Below are 21955 nucleotides of genomic sequence, written 5' to 3'. Positions count from 1 at the left end.
TTGTTGTTGTTTAGTCGTTTAGTCGTGTCCGACTCTTTGTGACCCCATGAACCAGAGCACGCCAGGCACCCCTGTCTTCCACTGCCTCCCGCAGTTTGGTCAAACTCATGCTGGAAGCTTCGAGAACACTGTCCAACCATCACGTCCTCTGTCATCCCCTTCTCCTTGTGCCCTCCATCTTTCCCAACATCAGGGTCTTTTCCAGGGAGTCTTCTCTTCTCATGAGGTAGCCAAAGTATTGGAGCCTCAGCTTCACAATCTGTCCTAGCAAGTTTAGCTGGTGTTAAATACCAACCTAGAGCCTGTTTCTAGCTTCTGGCTCACACACCTCAACCTGGGCTTTCATCTTTCTACCTACCAGCCAGTTGTTTTCTGGCACGGAACCTCCTCCTTTGTTACCTGAACGAGCCATACTTAGGGGGTCATTATCAAGAAACTGGCCTGGCTGCCTAACAACTTTCCCCCAACTCACACCAATATAGTCTGTCACCCCCTGTTAGCTGGGGTCAGTCAGAATGCAGGTGGGGCAGAATTAGCTTCTTCAGCATTTAGTTACTTACTCAAGAATCTCAATGAAAGGTGGCTGGGAGAAGGCATAGGGTTCCAATACAGCAAGTTTTGGAGAGATGACTCCACTCACAAGGTAGTCCCCTAACCTATAATAATTCACTGGTTCCTCTGAATACAAGGAGAGATTGAACGAGCATTTTTCCTTCTGCATCCCCCAGACTGCCTGGCACAGGAGCAGTGATATCATTCTAGCAGCACCAGAGACAGTCACCGCCATTCAGACGGCAGTGAAAGAAACTTGCATAGACCCGGCCTGCCCAAAATCTCACCTCAGGCTTATTAATAAACAATATCTATTTATAATTTTGAGAAGGATTTATGTTACTTTGCTATCCATGTGATAAGCTGGATCATACGACCATTGATGGCGATGTTTAGATTACTGAGCTCTGGAGACATCCCTGGAGTTTTGGTTTCAGGAGAAGAATAAATCACTATAATTTTCATAATTATATGAGGAATAAAGTTTACCGCTGCAACTCCTGGGCCTGTCTGTGTGGTTCATTGAGCAGGAAAAACATGCTTGCAAGAAATCGCTGACGGCGTTTCAGAGTTTGGGCCAGCGACGGGTTGTGTGACTGAACTTTGCAAACTTTGAAATGAAGAAACGTTTGTAGAAGAGGCAAGATTGAAATGGTCTTACTTTTAGGCTATATATGAACCAGGAAGGGGGATTCATCCCTCTCCTGCTACCCTGCCCGGCCACTGTGCAGAAATACTTCTCATATCTGTTGGGTAGCTCCATTTCACTGTCCTGCCCATCAGCATAAGACCAGCGTTCTCTTGTGGGATGATGAGCATATTGGTTGGAAGTCTCGCCAACTGAGTGAAGGCCTTACTAGTGTTTATTGTAGCTTCTCTTCGGCAATCACTCATAGCCAAGTAAGATTGTCTTCCATGTGTCCGTAAGTGATGGTGGAGGCCAATTCTGTAGAACTTCCAATCAAGTTCTCCTATGAAACATACAGCTTCTAGAATTAAGTAACCCAAGAAAGAGAAACCTGAGGAACAAAGGCAAGGCTTGTACCAACTCACAAACGGTGTCTAAAAGGGGAAATTGTCATGTATGAAGGAGGAAGATGATTTCTTTCAACTCTTTCCTTTTCAAATCCCTTCCTCCACTATTTCTGTCCAGTTTCTCCCTCTTTTGTCAAGGAAAACCATGCATCTTTTCTTGTGAGCTGGTTGACCTCACCCCATTCCTTCAATCAATGGCAGAGGCCCACATCCTGAGGGAGCAGCTAGGCAATACATGAATCGAGAGTGGGGGGGAATCCCCTCCTTTCCCCCAAACTTGGAGGTCCAAGCGTGTCAGAGAACAAAGGAGATGAGTGGGGTGGGGAGGGACTTCCCGTTGGTGTGCTTCTTGCTGTGGAAGTGAGGAGGAGTCAGATTTAGCAACTGTTATCCTTACAGAGGGTTGCCTGTTTGTGCTTGCAACATAATGCTGTAATAAAAGGAATATAAATATACCAAATGCTCGTTAATTCTTATCAGTGAGCTACCAGAAGGAAGAGGGGAACTCCTGTACTTGACAACAGACCTCATTTCAGACCTCTTCCAACTGGATTCTCTTTATTTATTCCTCACTTCACCCCTACTTTTCTGGCTATATCCATCCTCCCTCCCCTTTAATTTATCCCGTGTTGCGTTCCAAAAGCAAGGAAGGATTGGACCCTGATTAATAAAATACACACAAGCAAGACTCTGGGAGGAGTGCCAATAATAATCTCTCCACCCCTTGGCCCAGGTCGCTTTATTCACAAAAGAACTTTTTACACAGTGTTCGTAAGAACCAATCAGATTTCCTCTGAACATTTCAAAAAGCCCCATGTGGGATAAAGTCAGATCAGAAGAAATCCTTTTAACTACAAATAAACTATTTCCTACTTGAGCATGCATACGTGGTTAAGCTAAATAAACAGGAACCAAGGAGGAATGCATTGGAAAAAATTGAAAGTATATTTACAGAAATACTGCAAAATTAATGAATGTTAGAAGAATATTGGAATGAAGTTATATGGTTTTAGCAGAAGTGTTATTAAGAACTATATGAATATTAATTGTTAATGTGCTAAAGTGGAAAACCTAAAGTTAAATTGTGTTAAGATAAATTATAGAACAAAAATTGAGAAAGAGGGAAAGGATTTGTTGAACTAGCTAATTTGAACTAGAATACAAAAAAGGGAAGTGTGAGGAAGTAAAGGAAATAAGCTTATGAAAGATAATGAAATGAAATTTGGATGTGTTTTTAAATGTTTTAGTTTTTTCTTGTTGTTTTGTGGTATTGTTTTTATTTTTATTTTTGATGTAATGTCTGTTAAATTTTTATTGTTTCTTTTTTCTTATTTCTTATTTCTTTCTGCAATTATTAAACATTTAATAAATATCATTTTTTTTAAAAAAGGAATGCATTTAGTAACCTCGGAGGTCATTAACGCATAGGAAAGAAAGACGCATCTACCATCTCTGTGTAAACTCTGTTCCTGGCCTTTAAGATCTATCTAAAGATTAACAAAACATCAAAGCTACCTTCTGTCTTTATGGCTCAGGATGCCTGGTGAATAACTGGCCTGTGTTTAGAATGCTTATATGTGCCTGTCAGGCGTAGAGAAAGAAAATGGCAGAGGTGCAGAGGCTTGTGGGATTCGATCAGAAATTATTGTCAATGACTCAAACCCAGTCAAGCAATGCTTTCATTGCGACACAATGGCTTGATCCATTTTTCACAATCCCTCATAGCAATCCCACCTGACCCCCACAGCTCTGGTCCTTTTGTCCTTGAGTCTTCCGCCATGTTGCTGCCAGCAGAGTGTGACTGAGGCCCAGTCTGCAATGTGAGCCCTTCTCTCTGATTCTAATGCCTTCTCCTCACTCACAGTTGCAGAGGTAAATTGGCCCCTGGCGTTACCATGGAGGCGACCCGAGCTAGAGATGCAAGCTCATCATTATGACGTAATGTATGATGTCACAAGCAGGATGAGCTCTGCTCATGTTCTCAGAAATAAAAGCTGCCACTTTTCTTGCTGGCAGAGCTCTTGTGCTGCTAGCGAGTGCCTCAGAGGCAGCCTTACTTGCAGGCAATCATCATTAGATTTGCACACTATGAAAAGGTTCCTCAGGAGAACTGATCTCTGTCAATCAGTCACTAAAACTACAGGAGGCTAACAAGAAAGAAAGAAAATGAAGGAGCACAGCAGTCCATTGAAGGCCTCGTGGTCAATTTGGCATCCCTGCACCCCCAGGTTGTATTTTTAACTTGGCAGAAAATGCAAAGAGCAAATCTGCACCCTGTTTGAAACTTGAGATAAGGGTCATGATTCCTTGACCGGCTCTCTCCTCTCCTATTTCTATCCTATGGATCCTCTCCTGTGCCTGTTTGATTCGACCAGTTTGCCTGCCTTTTCACCATCATTAACTGCAATGCTACTGGATTATAAGGCAGGGTAGGGTTATGTGGGACTAAGTGGTTAGGAGACAATGAATGGGACTAGTTTGTGATGAATGTTAATGTCCAGTTTTACTGTTTCCCCATCATGACTCCCTTGGGGGAAGCGGGTGGCGCTGTGGGTAAAAGCCTCAGCGCCTAGGGCTTGCCGATCGAAAGGTCGGAGGTTCGAATCCCCACGGCGGGGTGCGCTCCCGTTGTTCGGTCCCAGCGCCTGCCAACCTAGCAGTTCGAAAGCACCCCCGGGTGCATGTAGATAAATAGGGACCGCTTACTAGCGGGAAGGTAAACGGCATTTCTGTGTGCGGCTCTGGCTCGCCAGAGCAGCGATGTCACGCTGGCCACGTGACCCGGAAGTGTCTGTGGACAGCGCTGGCCCCCGGCCTCTTAAGTGAGATGGGCGCACAACCCTAGAGTCTGTCAAGACTGGCCCGTACGGGCAGGGGTACCTTTACCCTTTATCATGACTCCCAGGCTAGCTGCTTGGAGAAATCAAAGACACAGAGAGCTTCTGCTAGCTCTTTTATTTAAATCAACAGGATACACATAGAGACTATGGATTATGCTCTCTTCAGTCTTGAGACATTGCTCAGAGTGCCTGCTCCACCCCTCTTGTGGCACTTCCTAGCTTCCAAAACCATCCTTACTGCCTACGGTGGCCGGCAATGGGATATTTCTGTTTCTGTTTAGCCTTCTGCTCTAAGATATGAAGGAATCGCCTGGTCTGTGGAGGAGGAGGTTCCACCAGGCTTTCAAGTGATGTAGTGTCCACTGTCTGTTGTACTGTTTCTCCTACTTCTGAGTCCTGTCTCTGTTCAGGACTAGAGCATCTGCTGGTTTGCTCCTGTTCCTCATCTCCCATTATTTCTCAGCTCTTTGTTTCTTCTTCTGGGGTGTGTCCTGTTTGCCACCACCACAAATCTCAGTCTATCGTATCCCCATTTTCCTCCTGCTTGGACGCCTCTTGAGGTGGAAGTCTCCACCACTACTACTAATCTGCCCAGTCCCTGACACCCCTGAAATTCCCACAGAAACATGCAGAACTTTCTCCGCTGGCATTTAATCCAGTTCAGCCAACTGTGGGCCAAAGTCCTCCAGCTCCATTTCCCTCAGGACTTCCCCTCCAAAACGTATCCTCAGAGCATGGGCATCCTACTTCTGGATTGGTTCTTTCAGCTGCTCTCCAATAGGCTTATCTCGCCTATTTGTTATTATTTTATTTAAAATATTTCTCACCCTCCATTTCTAGCACCTGCGTCTTCAAAGAAAGAACTCTGCACTAAAAAAAAAAACAGTGGAAGAAGGAAAGGCCATGTCCCTTGCAGAAGGTACTTTGACTGCAGGAATGTAGAAATGGAGCCCTCAGAAAAATTGAACGAAGGTGCTTCCTCCCCAGCAACTAGTCCAGGCAGAAGGCATGAGAGGGCTCCGGAGAGGGGAGAGAAAGTATTTAGAAATGTCAGTTGACCTCTCTTGTCTTGGCACAGAAGACCAAGATAAATTTGCACAGGGCCTAGTAAGTGGGGATAGTTTTCTTAGGAACATAGGAAGCTGCCGTGTACTGTTGAATCATTAGTCCATCTAAGTCTATTGTGTCTACACAGGTGGACAGGGGTTCTGTTCAGCCAGGGGACATTCGCCCAGCCCAACCTGGAGATGCCAAGGATTGAACCTGAACCCACTGTTCAACCACTGAGCTACAGCCCTTCCCTGTTGGGATTGTTGAGAATTCCATTCCTCCCGTGCTGCAGATGTGTGGGATTGTTACATGTCACATGTCTGTTTACATTCCAGCACTGATTATTGGAGTCTTGTGAGAGGAAATTGAGATACACTGTTCCGTTTTGTATTGCTATTGCTTTTGCAGTTCTTTCTCCGAGGAAGAAAGAGAGAAGCCACGCTTTTCTTTGTTCTGTTACGTTTGATTTAGTTTGCCATAAATTAGAATGATAGAGTTGGAAGAGACCACAAGGGCCATCGAGTTCAACCCCCTGCCAAGCAGGAAACACCATCAGAGCACTCCTGACATATGATTGTCAAGCCTCTGCTTAAAGACCTCCAAAGAAGGAGACTCCACCACACTCCTTGGCAGCAAATTTCACTGTCGAACAGCTCTTACTGTCAGGAAGTTCTTCCTAATGTTTAGGTGGAATCTTCTTTCTTGTAGTTTGGATCCATTGCTCCGTGTCCGCTTCTCTGGAGCAGCAGAAAACAACCTTTCTCCCTCCTCTATGTGACATCCTTTTATATAATTGAACATGGCTATCATATCACCCCTTAACCTCCTCTTCTCCAGGCTAAACATGCCCAGCTCCCTTAGCCGTTCCTCAAATTAGGCCTAGATGTTACTCCTCAAGGCTAAGCTTCTGTTTGAACTCTGCTTGTCATGTGCTCATGTCCTTGGATGTGGGCCACATTAGTGTGACAGGACACCGGAGTGATGAATCCTGGGCGATGCTGCGTTGGGGGGCGGAGGCATCGGCCTTGGCGTTATCACCCAACAGGGATATCAATACCCTCTCCTGAGCTGTGACATCTTTTTGGTTTATGTTTCAATTCTTTACTCCATGCAGAAGTTCAGAGAATCCCTAGAATTACTTAACACCAGATGGAGACACCTTCCAAGAAAAAGTAAGATCAGTACCAATTCACAAACTATATCTGGTGGAGGAGAAGGGTGCATTCAGTAGCATTATCCTTAAAAGCTGTAGCTCATACTTCCTAAATATATTAAAAATTAGATGCCTCATTTAATTTTCATTGTGAGATGCTCCTTTGCATTCAGATCAGGTCTCAGCACAATAATGTAGCACTTGGGAAGGAAGATGCAGCCCAGAAGCCCAGCACTGGAGGCCAAGATAGAGAAGATCTGCACAGCTACCATGTATTTCCCTTTGGTGCTCAGGTAGGTGGGCACAAAGGACATCCAAACACTGCAGAAGACCAGCATGCTGAAGGTGATCAGCTTGGCCTCATTGAAGGCCCCAGGCAGTTTCCTGGCTAGAAAAGCCACTGTGAAGCAGATGGCAGCTAGGAAGCCCATGTAGCTGAGGGCACTGTAAAACATGGCAACAAACCCTTCATTGCATTGCAGGATGATCTCTCCTGGCTGGGAGTGCATGTCTGGGAATGGGGGAGAGATGCCCAGCCAGATGGTGCAGAGGAGAACTTGGACACTGGAACAGGAAATGATAATGGAGTTGGCCAGACTTTTCCCCAGCCATCTTCTCACCTTGTTCCCTGGCTTTGTAGCCAGGAAGGCCAGCACCACTGTGATGGTTTTTGCTAACACAGATGAAACAGCAACTGAGAAGATGATGCTGAAGGCTGTTTGTCGGAGAAGGCAGGTCACTTTCCTTGGGCGGCCGATGAACAGGAAGGAGGACAAAAAGGACAGCAAGAGAGATACAAGAAGTATGTAGGAGAGGTCTCGGTTATTGGCTTTGACTATGGGAGTTTCCATGTATTTAATAAAGATGGCAAAAACAAAACCCGTTGTTAAGGAGAGGAATAGGGCAAAGGACGCCAATGTGATCCCTAAAGAGTCTTCATAGGCAAGAAAGGTGATAACCTTGGGGACACATTGATTTCGGTGCTCGTTTGGGTGCTGATCTTCTGGACATGTGGTGCAATAGTCTGCATCTGAAAGGAAGAGGAGAGCATTCAGTAGTCCTAACATGAAGCTTAATATTATGTATTCTCTTACATTCCATAATATATATGTTTCAGCATGATAGTTTATACTCCAGAATATTCATCTGTCCCAATCATATATAAAGTAGGGTGGGAATGAAATCAGCAGCATCCATAAGACCATCTCTGTGTTTTCTGTCCTGAAGTTATTTCTTTCATCTCACATTATTCACTTCATTGAGAAACAAGTTATCACACTTTCTTTCTGCAGGACCTATGTCAGGAGTCCAGGTTCCCAGCTTGATAACAAAGTTAGCATAGGTAATTAAAAAGCAGGATTTATTGCAAAAACAAACAGATGGCTCCAGGCAGCTCTAACAAAGCCACCAACATTACCATTCAAGATGACCCTTCTGAAGACTCCTTCCTATGTCTACAGAATACAGTGGTGCCTCGCAAGACGAAATTAATTCGTTCCGCGAGCTTTTTCGTTGAGCGAGTTTTTTCGCCTTGCGAAGCAGCACTGCAGTTAAACACTAACAACGGCAGGGAGGGGTGGGGAGAAGCAGGGCAGCTGCCGCAGCCAGGACCTTGGACTCACCTGCGCGGCTGCTGGAGGGCGGCGGGGCTCAGGAGCGCGACTCCGACTGCAACACTGGCTGCTGGCGGCAACGGCTCTCTCAGAGGAGCGCGCAAGGGTGGTGGGCAGCGGCGCGAGGCAGCCAGAAGGTCTGCCATCAGCCGGAAGGTGGGAGGGAGCCGGAGGAGCGGGGAAGCGAGCGTGCGTGCGTGCAGTGACCATTGCCATGACAGGAGAGGCAGGGCTGTTTCGTCTAGCGAAGCAAGCCCTTAGGAAAATCCGTCTTGCGAAGCACCTCAGAAAATGAAAAACCCTTTCGTCTAGCGGGTTTTTCATCTTCCGAGGCATTCGTCTTGCGGGGTACCACTGTATATTGAACCGTCGCCCTTTACATCTCTTGTTTTGCTTCCTGCCTAGCAGCCCTCCCATTCGCCGCGGACTTGGACTTATTGGATCAGCTCCAGCCTCTTCCTTTTCCAACAAACTATATCTGTGTCTGTTCACGCCTGTTTGAGCTTCCTGAGAGCTTTGGCTGTGTTCCAGCCTGCTCTCAGTCGTTCCCTCGGCAACCGGCATTCCAGTGTCCGAAGGAGGTGCACTGGGCACTGGCTTCCGTTCAGCCTGCATCAGATCTAACCCTCTCTGTTCTGCAGCCGGCTGTAAAGTTCCACTAGGAGCTGGCTCATTCCTGACAACCTATTTGAGATGGCTGGAAAGGCCTGAGAAGAACAATCACACACTCTTTCTAGGCATTGTGATTCAGACTTCCCATTTTGGGCCAAAGATACTGATCCAATTGTGATAGTTGCCTGCACTGAAGATGGGTACTGGGTAACATGACCAAATTTATTCATGTGTTAATACCTTTCACTGTTATTAACACAGGAGAGTGCTAGAATTAACTCTTTGTGGTAGTGCTTATGATTAAGCAGCAGTAAAATATAGTACTTCTGTGAACACTGTCCAGTGTCCACTCATTCCCTACCCAGAGGTTCAACGTATGAGGAAGCACCTCTTAAATAAAACTAATTTGTTTATTTGTTTACACTCCATCATGGTTTATTTTATTTTATTTAAATTTAACATAATTGTTACAAATATAAGCAAAGCACAAGTAGATACACACATATACACTTCAAATAAGCAGATATACATGAAAAAAGGAACAAAAGAGAAAAAGAAGACAGGAAAAAAGAAGAAAAAATAAAAGTAGAAAAGTTGGAAGAATTTCTTCCAAATTTATTCTACAAATATCTCAACATGAAAATAATAATAAAATGTCATTGACTTCCGTCGCTTACACCGCACTTCCTATATACATTTTAAGCAAGATTGTATCTGTTATGCCGTATTTTCCCCATACCATCTCGATCATGGTTTAAAGCACGATGGTTTCGCAACTGAGGAACAAAATTTAGGCCTCGCCCAGAATTCATTTTGTTCTGCATTTCTACATGTTTTTTTTTCCATCCCTGTGCTTTCCGTGAGGAAACCTGCATTTTAACATTGAATCAGAGCAAATGACAATCGCCGACTGGGAAAGTGTGGACATGTGCCTAAGAAAGCATGGGGCAAAAGGTAAATGTAGACGAGCCCTGAGTCACTCACCTTCCTGAGTCGAGATTGTCCCTGCAGCACACGGATCGCAGACATAACAGCAAACCGCTTGTCCTTCTTGAACCAACTTGGCATATCCAGGGCGACAGCTTTCGGTACACCTGGAGCGAGGCATGGTCTGACAAGTGAAGGAGCATCAAGGGGAAAGGGTTTGAGATGTGAACGTGAGTCATAAGGTGTAGAAGGACCCTACTCCCTCCATTATAGGTCAATACTGTTGATGCACAAGTTTCTTTTTTTATTTTAAGTTTTTTATTTATACAAGAAAAACAAACAAAAAGCACAAATACCAAATTATACACAAATTACAAAAATAACCATAGACACATAATATTCTTAGCAAACAATAAAACATCTATTGGTCTTAACACTAAAAACCCAACTTCCCGTCTATTCCATACTTCAAATTCATATTCCTTTTTTATTTATACAAGAAAAACAAACAAAAAGCACAAATACCAAATTATACACAAATTACAAAAATAACCATAGACACATAATATTCTTAGCAAACAATAAAACATCTATTGGTCTTAACACTAAAGACCCAACCTCCCGTCTATTCCATACTTCAAATTCATATTACTTATTGCCAATACACATATTTTTTTATATAATTAAACTTATTCTCATTAAATCTAATTTCTTACATCTACCTTACAACTATTACTGAAGTTCCTCGAATGCTGCAACAGAATTTAAACTACACAAGAATTTAAACTGCACAAGTTTCTAGTTTGAAACAACTCTGGTGTATATAGTTTTGCTGCTCCAACGATGGCAGAGCAGAAGAAAGATCACAGGCCCAATGATAAACTAGGACAGGAAACAGCTGTTAAGAAAAGGGAATCTTTTTATTGGCACTGGGTGAATGGCACAGAGCCAGAGGGTGATTGCTGACATTATGCAGATGAATATCAGGATGTCAGTCAGATCATGGAAACTTTCCATTAAAGATGTTAAACAAGGATGGCTGGATGGATGGACTGATATGTGTTATCATATTATTGTTGTTGTATGAAGGTAAAAGTAAAGGACGCCTGGATGGTTAAGTCCAGTCAAAGGCGACTATGGGGCTGTGGTGCTCATCTCGCTTTCAGGCCAAGGGAGCCGGCGTTTGTCCTCAGACATTTTTCTGAATCATGTGGCCAGCATGACTAAACCGCTTCTGGAGCAACGGGACACTGCGACCAGTGCCAGAGCGCACGGAAACACCATTTACCTTCCCGCCGCAGAGGTACCTATTTATCTACTTGCACTGGTATGCTTTCAAACTTCTAGGTTGGCAGGAACTGGGACAGAGCAATGGGAGCTCACCCCATTGCGGGGATTCGAACCGCCGACCTTCTGACTGGCAAGTCCAAGAGGATCAGTGATTTAGACCACAGCGCCACCCGCGTTGTTATATATTCGAGCACCAATCAAGCCAGGATGCCATTTGATTTTAGGCAATTTTTCATCATATTATATATGTATAATATACTGCTCACTCACTTAAAACATTATTCACATATTTAAAATGCATACTTTAAAAGGCTGGGTTTTCTTAAAAGTGAATAATGTGGGGGAAAACTGTTGGGGACATTGTATAGGATCCCACTCCAGCATGCAGTTTCTGCTCTACCTGTGTGTAGGGAGTGATAGAAAATGACCACATTTTATATGTTTATTTCATTAAGTACCGTATTTTTCGTCCTATAGGGCGCACCGGCCCATAGGACGCACCTCGTTTTTTTGGGGGGGGGGGGAAATGAATTAAAAAAAATTATTTCCCCCCCCTCAGCTGCGGCTGCCGCCCCAAGCCTTGCGGACACTCGCCAGAAGCAAGGGGAGTCCTCCGGAGGGCTCCCCGTGCTTCGGGCGGGAGGCTGCCGCCCCAAGCCTCGCGCGCTCGGCGGGACCTCCCGTCGGGCGCGCAAGGCTTGCGGACACTCGCCTGAAGCACGGGGAGTCCTCCGGAGGGCTCCCCGTGCTTCGGGCGGGAGGCTGCCGCCCCAAGCCTCGCGCGCTCGGCGGGACCTCCCGTCGGGCGCGCAAGGCTTGCGGACACGCGCCCGAAGCACGGGGAGTCCTCCGGAGGGCTCCCCGTGCTTTGGGCAGCAAGCTGCTGCCCCAAGCCTCGCGCGCTCGGCGGGACCTCCCGTTGGGCGCGCAAGGCTTGCGGACACGCCCCCGAAGCACGGGGAGTCCTCCGGAGGGCTCCCCGTGCTTCGGGCGGGAGGCTGCCGCCGCAAGCCTCGCGCGCTCGGCGGGACCTCCCGTCGGGCGCGCAAGGCTTGCGGACACGCCCCCGAAGCACGGGGAGTCCTCCGGAGGGCTCCCCGTGCTTCGGGCGGGAGGCTGCCGCCGCAAGCCTCGCGCGCCCGGCGGGACCTCCCGTCGGGCGCGCAAGGCTTGCGGACACGCCCCCGAAGCACGGGGAGTCCTCCGGAGGGCTCCCCGTGCTTCGGGCGGGAGGCTGCCGCCCCAAGCCTCGCGCGCTCGGCGGGACCTCCCGTCGGGCGCGCAAGGCTTGCGGACACGCCCCCGAAGCACGGGGTGTCCTCCGGAGGGCTCCCCGTGCTTCGGGCGGGAGGCTGCCGCCGCAAGCCTCGCGCGCTCGGCGGGACCTCCCGTCGGGCGCGCCAGGCTTGCGGACACTCGCCCGAAGCACGGGGAGTCCTCCGGAGGGTTCCCCGTGCTTCGGGCAGCAGGCTGCTGCCCGCAAGCCTTGTGAGCCTGTGGGAACTCCCACAGGGCTTGCAAGGCTTGCGGATAGCTTCCTGAAGCCTGGAGAGAGAGAGGGGTCGGTGCGCACCGATGCCTCTCGCTCTCCCGGCTTCAGCGAAAGCCTGCATTCGCCCCATAGGACGCACACACATTTCCCCTTCATTTTTGGCGGGGAAAAAGTGCGTCCTATGGGGCGAAAAATACGGTATTTATTTATTTTGTAAAATGTGTGCACCACTTAAATGTAAAAAAAAAACAAAAAACCTCACCACCCTCAAAGTGGATTTCCAATTCAAATTAATTTTCTGTTTATGCTGAGAATTGGGGAGGGAGGCCTTTGAAATCAGCCCTAGATTAGACTGCAAATGAATTGCATAGGAATAATTTCCTGTATAATAGAGAGTAAATTATTTAAGTTTAACAAATGCCACAGGGTAATAAAGCACACATAAATCTTTCCCCCTACCTCTTTAAACTGCAAGGGCCACACGATGGTTTCTGTGTTAATGGTGAGCTTTAAATCAGAGGCTGCCTGTCTCTCTACGCTCCCGACTTTCACTCTGCCAGGAGTCCCATTGGGAAACAGCACCCAGTTCACAATGTCATAGTCAGCTGCCAGCTCCCCATTCTCATCTGAATAGAGTCCACCCCTGGAGCTGTTAAACAACTGGATGTTTCTTAAGAAAGGGTGAAGCTGGACTGACAGGAGAAAAAAAAAGAATTAATAATACCCAGAAGCTTATGAAGAATTAATAATACCTGGAAGCTTATGAATTAGGTTCACAGAATCAAAGAATCATAGAATTGTAAGGTTGGAAGGGACCCTAAGGGTCATCTAGCCCAACCCCCTGCAATGCAGGAATCTCAGCTAAAGCATCCATGACAAATGGGCACCCAACCTCTACTTAAAAACCTCCAAGGAACTTGAGTCCACAATGTTGGTACTAAAGGGTTAAGAGGTAACAAGTCGCTCTAATCACTGAGCAGCTGGAAGTCATTAAGCATCCAGGAATGTGAGTTAGTTTGTATAAATAGTCAGTTCACCCATGTGTTTCCCCCCCGCCCTTTTTTGACCTGACTCGCGGACTCAGTTTGTGGCCATCGGCCTCTTTGCTGATATGAGTTAAGTTTAGAGTAAAGTTTTCTTTATGCCGGAGATAAAAGCATGTGTGCTTTATCGCCAGGGTTTTTCTTTTGTAAATAAAGTTTTTTTTCTGAGTTCCAAAGTGCTTGCTCCAGGATTCTTCATTGAAAGGTACTGACTCTCCTGCCTTCTTCAACCGCTGCACGAAATTCTCTGCTGAGATAAGATTTATGGCGTCGGAAGCGCACTGGACGTTTACTTAACATTAAACTAATTAAAGTTTAATGGACCTCCTGGGGGAGACCACTGCCAAACAGCTCTTACTGTTAGAAAGTTTTTTTCTTGATGTTTCATTGGAATCTCCTTTCTTGTAGCTTGAAGCCATTGGTTCAAGTCCTACTGTAGTAGGTGAGGACAGGTGACCCCACCTAGGCCCGAAGTCACCCCCCCCAAACCAGGCCTCAAAACTGTCCAAAAATCCTTTTGTCTTCTAAAACAGCCTTTCTCTTCTCTTCTCTGCTTTTCTCACAAGAGGGCAAACCGTTACTTTTTATCAGTACAAGAAGGCTTCAAAAAGCTAATGAATAGGCTCTGTTCAGAGCAGGCCTGAGAACTGACTTTTATCTCATTCTAGTTGCAACATCTTTGGACGTGCTGAATCACTCTCATTCCCCTTTCCTGGGAAGAGTCCCAAGACAGCTTTCTGTTCATGCTCAGAGGAACTCATGGGGCAGGACTCCTGAAGGAGGAGAAAGGGGAGGGAAGTGGAATGGGAATATATACTCTGTGCACATGACTGTGAACTCGTGCATGTTTTTGTGAACTATCACACTTGCTCCTTCTACCAGTTCATGGAAGGTAGAAATAAAAGCTTTTTCTCCGAAACTATTCCTTGAGTGTCTGTTGACTCCCATTTTCCCTTTCCCGGGCGCAATATTTTTCCCACCCGAGGACAAAGCCTCATAAGGCTACACTACCCTCTCCTACAGGAGAAAACAAGCCAGCTCCCTATTCCATGATGGGACAGCCCTTGAGATATTTGAAACTGGCTCTCATATCTCCTCTCACTCTCCTCTTTCCCAGGCTAAACAGACCCAGCTCCATCCATCGCTCCTCATAAGGAACGGTTTCCAAACCATTGGTCATCTTGGTTGTCCTCATCTTGGGTCAGTGCACTTCTGGACTCATAGGAATCGATTGCTGTTGGCTTTCCACAGTCATACATTCTTAAGTCCTCCCTTTTCTCCTGCCCGACTTTGTAAATGAGCAGAGCTAGGATCATTACATGCACAAGCTCATTGTGTACCCCTAGGAGAATGACCGTATTTTTCGCCCTATAGGACACACCGTCCCATAAGGCGCACCTAGTTTTTTGGGGGGAAATAAAGGGGGGGAAATTATTTCCCCCCCAGGCCCAAGCTTCCCCCGACCCCAGCCCCCAAACAGGAAGCTCTCTGCAAGCCGTGGGAGCCCAGCGCTGGCTCCCGCTGCTTGCTGAGAGGTCCGCGAAGCCTGGACGCGCTGAGCTAAGCGCGGTCAGGCTTCAGCATACAGGCAACTCTCTGCAAAGCCTAGACACACTGAGCTCAGCGCACGCAGGCTTCAGCATGCAGGCAACTGTCCGCAAGCAGCGGGAGCACTCCCGCTGCTTGGAGAGAGGTCCGCGAAGCCTGGACGCGCTGAGCTCAGCGCGCGCAGGCTTCAGCATGCAGGCAACTCTCCGCAAGCAGCGGGAGCCCAGCGCTGGTCTCCCGCTGCTTGCGGAGAGGTGCGCGAAGCCTGCATTCGCCCCATAGGACGCACACACATTTCCCCTTCATTTTTGGAGGGGAAAAAGTGCGTCCTATAGGGCGAAAAATACGGTATGCAAGCAGAGCCATACCTTACAGCTAGACAAAGTGAGGTGGGCCATTTGAAGCAAAAGCAACTTCACAGTACTCTTATTGATCCAGAAGGCCACTGGATCTTTAAGAATACTGCGAAGGTGCTGTGCCCCCAATCTTTTGCTTCAAGTGGTCCTCTCTTCCTTTGTCTGCTGCTTCTGTCTACTCTGTAAGAGCATAAGATAAGAAGATCCTTGGCCTCTCTTGTAGGTGTTCCTTTGGGTAGGCTGGATCTGTTTGTGCTGCTGCTGTTGGTGACCATTCTGAGGTCCAGCTCCGAGGGCCTTCTGGCGGTTCCCTCATTGTGAGAAGTGAGGCTACAGGGAACCAGGCAGAGGGCCTTCTTGGTAGTGGCACCCGCCCTGTGGAACGCCCTCCCATCAGATGTCAAAGAGATAAACAACTACCTGACATTTAGAAGACATCTGAAGGCAGCCCTTTTCAGGGAGGTTTTTAATGTGTGACATTTTAATGTGTTTTTAAACTTTGTTGGAAGCCGCCCAGAGAAGCTGGGGAGACCCAGCCAGATGGGCGGGGTACAAATAATAAATTATTATTATTATTATTATTATTATTATTATTATTATTATTATTATTATTATTAGCTGAGCCCAACTCAGTCCCTCTGTCTCTCCTTCCACCTTGGATTAAGCTGACCCTGAAAATTGGCTGCCCATCTCCTCACTTACCAAAGGAATTGCACACTCAGAAGATGGACTAGTGACTGATTCACATGATTCTCCCCTTCTGTGACATCTGGCAACAATGGGGGTTGGAACCTCTCATAATTCACTGCTTGGGCCCTCCTAATGACTTTCCTCCCCCCCCCACCTTTGTTCTGAAATTCCTCTAATCTTGATTTCACCGTCTGATCTGCCCTTGAACCATCTCATAATACACGTAATTTTATACTTGCTTAGAATGAATTGAATTTGCCATTTTTCTGCCCGTTCATTCCATTTGGAAAAAAATTCTTTTTGGAGCTCTTCACAATCCCTCTTACTCTTAACCACCCAGAACAATTGGGTATCATCAGTACATTTAGTTTGCTCACTTTTCACGCACAACTCTAGATGATTTATGGACAAGTTAAAAAGAAGAGCACATAAAACTGATTTGTGAGGAGACACCACTTTCTACATGCAAAAGGAGAATACTGTACCTGCCAGGGCTGTAGTCTTCCATGTCCCCAACTGTCTCCTCTACCCATCATCAGCATCTGTTTGGATCTGGATGAATATGCCGAGTTTAAGGCAAGTGCCACAGTTTGGACGCTGCTATAAGTAACATAGCTGTCTTGAGACAGGGCCCTTTCAATCTCCTCTTGGGGAAGAATCTCCAGTTTCTCTTTCTCTGTGCATCTTGTCCAGCCTTTCATGGGCAACACATTCTCTGGACATAAACAGTGAAATGATTTATCCCAGAACCATAGTGTTCTGCCAGACCGTGGCTTATAGTAGTCATATTTTGTCCGTTTTCTAGTCTTCATTATGAAGGACAAAGAACCATGGGTGTACATGAAAGTATCCATATCATGAGACAAGTTCATGTTGATGTCCGGAAAGGCTGTTGTGATCCACACTTTCCCCCCAGGTTGTATCTTTTCAAGTATCCTTTGGACCTTAATGATGATGCCAAATTTATTGGAAGAGTCTCCATTGTAGACAAATACATTGACTTTTCTCCACATGATAGGTGGTTCAGTCAGCATGGCGATTTGGTATAGATTAACTATTTTTTCTGAGAAGGCAACACAAATTCCATTGGTGAGCATCAGAGGTGTTATGGAGCTTATGAACCTTTCTCCATTATAATTGTCTGGAGCAAAGATTCCAATCCACGTCCATCCAAAATGCAGCAGGAGTCGGACAATCCCCAGGTACTGGGTTTTCTCCTTTGGGATCATCCGATAGGCAAAAGGGAACTGAGTTTTATCATGAAGAGGAAAACCATAACTCACCTAGTGAGAAAAAGGAAGAATATCAGATGTATGTTAATAACAAGCAAAAAAGAGGCCATGAAAGTGTGGGGCATGCATCACACTCCATCAAAAGAATGTTCAAGACAGTGCTTTACTTTCTACTCATAAATGAGGTTACGTTGGGAAGCTCAGTGGAAATATTCCCAGTACAGTGGTACTTCAGGTTACATAAGCTTCAGGTTACAGACTCCGCTAACCCAGAAATAGTTCTTCAGGTTAAGAGCTTTGCTTCAGGATGAGAACAGAAATTGGGCTCCGGCAGCAGCAGGAGGCCTCATTAGCAAAAGTGGTGCTTCAGGTTAAGAACAGTTTCAGGTTAAGTACGGACCTCTGGAATGAATTAAGTACTTAACCTGAGGTACCACTGTATGCAGCTGTTGTGCAAATGACCAACTCCATGTTGGGCATTTTTATGGAAGGATTCAAAATGAAAACTGTCCACATCATAATGCATGTTATTACTGTACTTCAAGAAGGTTATTGTAGAATTAGGGAAAATGCTAAAAAGGTTAACAAAAAGGATCTAAGGTTTGGAGCAGCGTTTCCCAAACTTGGATCTCCAGCTCTTTTTGGACAACAATTTCCATTATCCCTAGCTAGCAGGACCAGTGGTCAGGGATGATGGGAACTGTAGTCCCCCCCAAAAAGTTGGAGACCCAAGCTTGGGAAAGCCTGGTTTGGAGCAACTCTCCTATGGGGAAAGGTTACAATTTTTCAGATCTTTTTAGTTTAGAAAGCAGAGGAGACATGATAGAGTTGTAAAAGTATTCACGGTGTGGAGAAAGGATAAAAAGACCCTTTTCTCTGTATCCCATAAAACTAGGACTTAAGGCCATCCAATGAACCTGAATGTTGGAAGATTTAGAATGCTTCTTCACAGTGAATAGTCAAACTGTGGACTTGCCCCCGCAAGATGTAAATATGTCCACAAATTGCATGGCCTTCAGAGAGGAGTAGGTAGACTCAGGGAGGATAAGACTACCAATGATCCTTAGGCAGAGGGCAGTCTACTTCTGAATTCCAGTTGTTGGGAATCAAAAGTAGGGAGAGTGATGTTGCACTCAGGTCCATTTGCGGGCTTCCTAAAAGTGGCATCTGGAAGGCTGCTCTGAAAGCAGGATGCTAGAATAGATGGACCTATAACCTGACCCAGATGCTTATGCTCTTAAGGCATCTTCAGGCAAGATTGAGCCTATTGTAAATAGTTTTAAGGGAATCCTTCAAAAAACGGAGAATCCTAGAGTAGGAAGGGAGCTCAGGGTTCACATAGTCTAATCGATCCACTGCTGTTGCATCCCTGATTGGTGGCAATCCTAGTCCCTACCTGTGGGATTTTGTAGATGCCCAACATGCTAGAAACATGGGTAGAAATGTCCGATTCAGCCCCTTCAATAACAGCCAAGAGGTTCTTGCGTCTTCCACAGTTGTAGTTTGGAATATTGCTTTCCCCACCAGAATGCCCGTCCAGCAGTGCAGTGGAAACCACTCTGCCATCGAAATAGGTTTCAAAGAGGTTGTAGCCCAAGGTGATGTTGGTTAAAATCAAGGGATCCTGATTAATCTCCTGAACAGCAAACAAGAAGGACAGAATGTGCCAGTACTTCTGTTCTGAGATACTGCAAAGCATCAAATAAAACACTTGTGACAGGCTGCCATTCTCCATTCAGTGAAAACAAAATGCCATATTCTTTCTAAAGGCCTTCTCAGGTCCATACACCTCAAAACAGGGTAAGGTAAAGGGATCCCTGACCATTAGGTCCAGTCGTGGCCGACTCTGGGGTTGTGGCGCTCATCTCGCTTTATTGGCCGAGGGAGCCGGCGTACAGCTTCCTGGTCATGTGGCCAGCATGACTAAGCCGCTTCTGGCGAACCAGAGCAGTGCACGGAAACACCGTTTACCTTCCTACCGGAGCGGTACCTATTTATCTAATTGAACTTTGACGTGCTTTCGAACTACTAGGTAAGCAGGAGCAGGGACTGAGCAACGGGAGCTCACCCTGTCGCGGGGATTCGAACTGCCGACCTTCTGATCAGCAAGCCCTAGGCTCTGTGGTTTAACCCACAGTGCCACCCACATTCCCAAAACAGGGTATCTCCGGGTAATTGTTTCTATATTTTTGTTGGGGGAGAGATACGGTTCCTGGCTACAAGTTGGATAGTTTTTTGCCACTTTTGAAAAACAGCAGAGAGGTTATTGTTCACAGTCTTTAAAGAACAAAATCAACTTTTTTTTTAGAGGTTTGTGGTTTAGAAGCTGATCAAAGGGTGTGTTAAGAAGATGTGGTTTTATGCATCTTCCTATGTTGAAAATGAATTTTCATCCTTTACACTGGGTAAGAGAAACAGGCACTTGTTAACTTGTTCATATACAATCTAGAGTTAGGACTGAGCACTGATAACAAATGTTGGAAATGTAAAGAAGCTGAAGGTACTTTTTTTCACCTTTGGTAGACATGCCCGAGGATTAAGACCTTCTGGGAGATGATCTATAATGAAATGAAAAAAGTGTTTAAATACACGTTTCTGAAGAAACCAGAGGCCTTTCTCCTGGGCATGGTTGGCCAACAGGTGCAAAAGAAGGATAGGACTTTCTTTATGTATGCAACAACAGCAGCAAGAATACTTATCGCACAGTATTGGAAGACACAAGAGTTACCCACTCTGGAAGAATGGCAGATGAAAGTAATGGACTACATGGAACTGGCTGAAATGACTGGCAGAATCAGGGACCAGGGAGAAGAGACGGTGAAAGAAGATTGGAGGAAGTTTAAAGATTATCTACAGAAATACCATAAGATTAATGAATGTTAGATGACATCTGATTGAATGTAAAAGGTTATTAGTAAAAAGTTTAAAAATTTTAAGACACAAGAAAAATAAGTTATATTAAGACACTAAAATTAAGACAAAAACTAATTAAGACAGAGGGAAGGGATTTGTTGTTTGAAGATATGATTTGGAATACAGAGAAGGGAGGTCTGGGGAGGTCGGAGAAATAAGTTAATGCAAGGAATACAATGAAGATAAAATTGTTTTTTAATTTTGTTTTTCTTTTTTCTGATACTTTTTGCTGTTTTGTGCTTGTGTTATATTGTATTTCTTTTTTTCTTCTATGTTGTTGTTTATTCTTTTTTTGTTGTTTTATTTTCTATGTAAAATCTAATAAAAAATATTCTTAAAAAAAAATAGAGTTAGGACTGAGCAGTGAAGTGGCCAAGTTTGCCGATGATGGTAGATTCTTCAGGGTCAGTAACACAAAAAGAGATCGAGAAGAAGAAGAGTTTGGATTTGATATCCCGCCTTTCACTCCCTTTAAGGAGTCTCAAAGCGGCTCACAATCTCCTTTCCCTTCCTCCCCCACAACAAACACTCTGTGAGGTGAGTGGGGCTGAGAGACTTCAAAGAAGTGTGACTGGCCCAAGGTCACCCAGCAGTTGCATGTGGAGGAGCGGAGACGCAAACCTGGTTCCCCAGATTACGAGTCTACCGCTCTTAACCACTACACCACACTGGCTCTCAAAGGAGCTCCAAAGAAGAGCTCCAAAGGACCTAACAAATAAGAAAGAATGCTTGATAAAGCCCAGATATAATCTGAGCGTTGCTTAAGCTTTGTACAAGCAAACTACGATGAATGCCGGATAAACAACTCGTCTGAAATGAGGAGCCATCACACTCAATATCGGGAAAGAACCTGACCAGGGGTACCAGAAAATAAGGGCTGTCCTTGGTACCTGGGAACAGTCAATGCACAGGTGGGGTGGTGTTGGGTCCTGGTATATTCTTAAGGAAATCAGCCCTGAGTGCTCACTGGAAGGACAGATCCTGCAGCTGAGGCTCCAAGACTTTGGCCACCTCATGAGAAGAGAAGACTCCCTGGAAAAGACCCTGATGTTGGGAAAGATGGAGGGCACAAGGAGAAGGGGACGACAGAGGACGAGATGGTTGGACAGTGTTCTCGAAGCTACCAGCATGAGTTTGACCAAACTGCGGGAGGCAGTGGAAGACAGGAGTGCCTGGCGTGCTCTGGATCATGGGGTCATGAAGAATCTTACACGACTAAACGACTAAACAACAACAAGAACTTACTCACGAGGCCTGATTAATGGAGGTTGAGAGAAGATGTATTCACCAAACACAGCAGCTTTGGGTGAGATGATTCCGCTAATGAGATGGTCCCCTGCCCTGTAATAATTCACGGGTTCATTCTGAAGCCAGATCAGATCCACAGAGCATCTACCCCGCTGTGTCCCACAGGCAGCCTGTGGCATTAGCAGCAGCAGCTGCAGAAGCAGGAGTGAGATCATCCTAGCAATGTCAGTGCCAAGTGTCCTCCCTTATGACATCAGTGACTTCAGTGACACAACTGGACTCAAGACATGGATTCAGACCTAAAGGTAGGGAGAGGAAATTCCCCATGTGCACAGTCTCTGCCTGCCCTCCATCCCAGACC

General features: G+C 45.9%; 2 protein-coding genes across 2 annotated transcripts in view; both read right to left on the bottom strand.

The window, feature by feature from the left end:
* The window catches only part of LOC310672788 (vomeronasal type-2 receptor 26-like), a gene marked incomplete at its 3' end in the record, with an annotated part of 24963 nt that extends 11836 nt beyond the window's left edge, over positions 1–13127 (bottom strand). The window contains exons 1-3 of the mRNA XM_083430446.1: positions 13024–13127; positions 9840–9966; positions 561–676 (exon numbers count right to left, since the gene is read on the bottom strand). Coding sequence (XP_083286572.1) covers positions 561–676; positions 9840–9923 — 200 coding nt within the window. The 5' untranslated portion in view covers positions 9924–9966; positions 13024–13127. The remainder of the gene's footprint in view (positions 1–560; positions 677–9839; positions 9967–13023) is intronic.
* On the bottom strand, positions 13114–21955 carry LOC310670642 (vomeronasal type-2 receptor 26-like). The gene is made up of 4 exons (XM_083426268.1): positions 21592–21955; positions 18830–19121; positions 16687–17484; positions 13114–13256 (listed from the first exon to the last, which is right to left on the bottom strand). The coding sequence occupies exons 1-4, from the start codon at positions 21807–21809 to the stop codon at positions 13236–13238; spliced, it is 1329 nt and encodes a 442-aa protein (XP_083282394.1). The 5' UTR covers positions 21810–21955; the 3' UTR covers positions 13114–13235.

Source organism: Podarcis tiliguerta (genome assembly GCF_965153285.1).
Source record: "Podarcis tiliguerta genome assembly, chromosome: 2".
Classification (NCBI taxonomy): domain Eukaryota; kingdom Metazoa; phylum Chordata; class Lepidosauria; order Squamata; family Lacertidae; genus Podarcis; species Podarcis tiliguerta.
This window is presented reverse-complemented; position numbering and strand designations above follow the sequence as displayed.

Coding starts and splice junctions, on each gene's coding strand:
- LOC310670642 (XM_083426268.1), bottom strand. CDS start 21,809: ATGATCTCACTCCTGCTTCTGCAGCTGCTGCTGCTAATGCCACAGGCT. Junction 19,122..21,591: donor CCATTAATCAGGCCTCGTGA/GTAAGTTCTTGT, acceptor GATGCTTTGCAG/TATCTCAGAACAGAAGTACT. Junction 13,257..16,686: donor GAAGACTACAGCCCTGGCAG/GTACAGTATTCT, acceptor TTCTCCTGTCAG/TCCAGCTTCACCCTTTCTTA.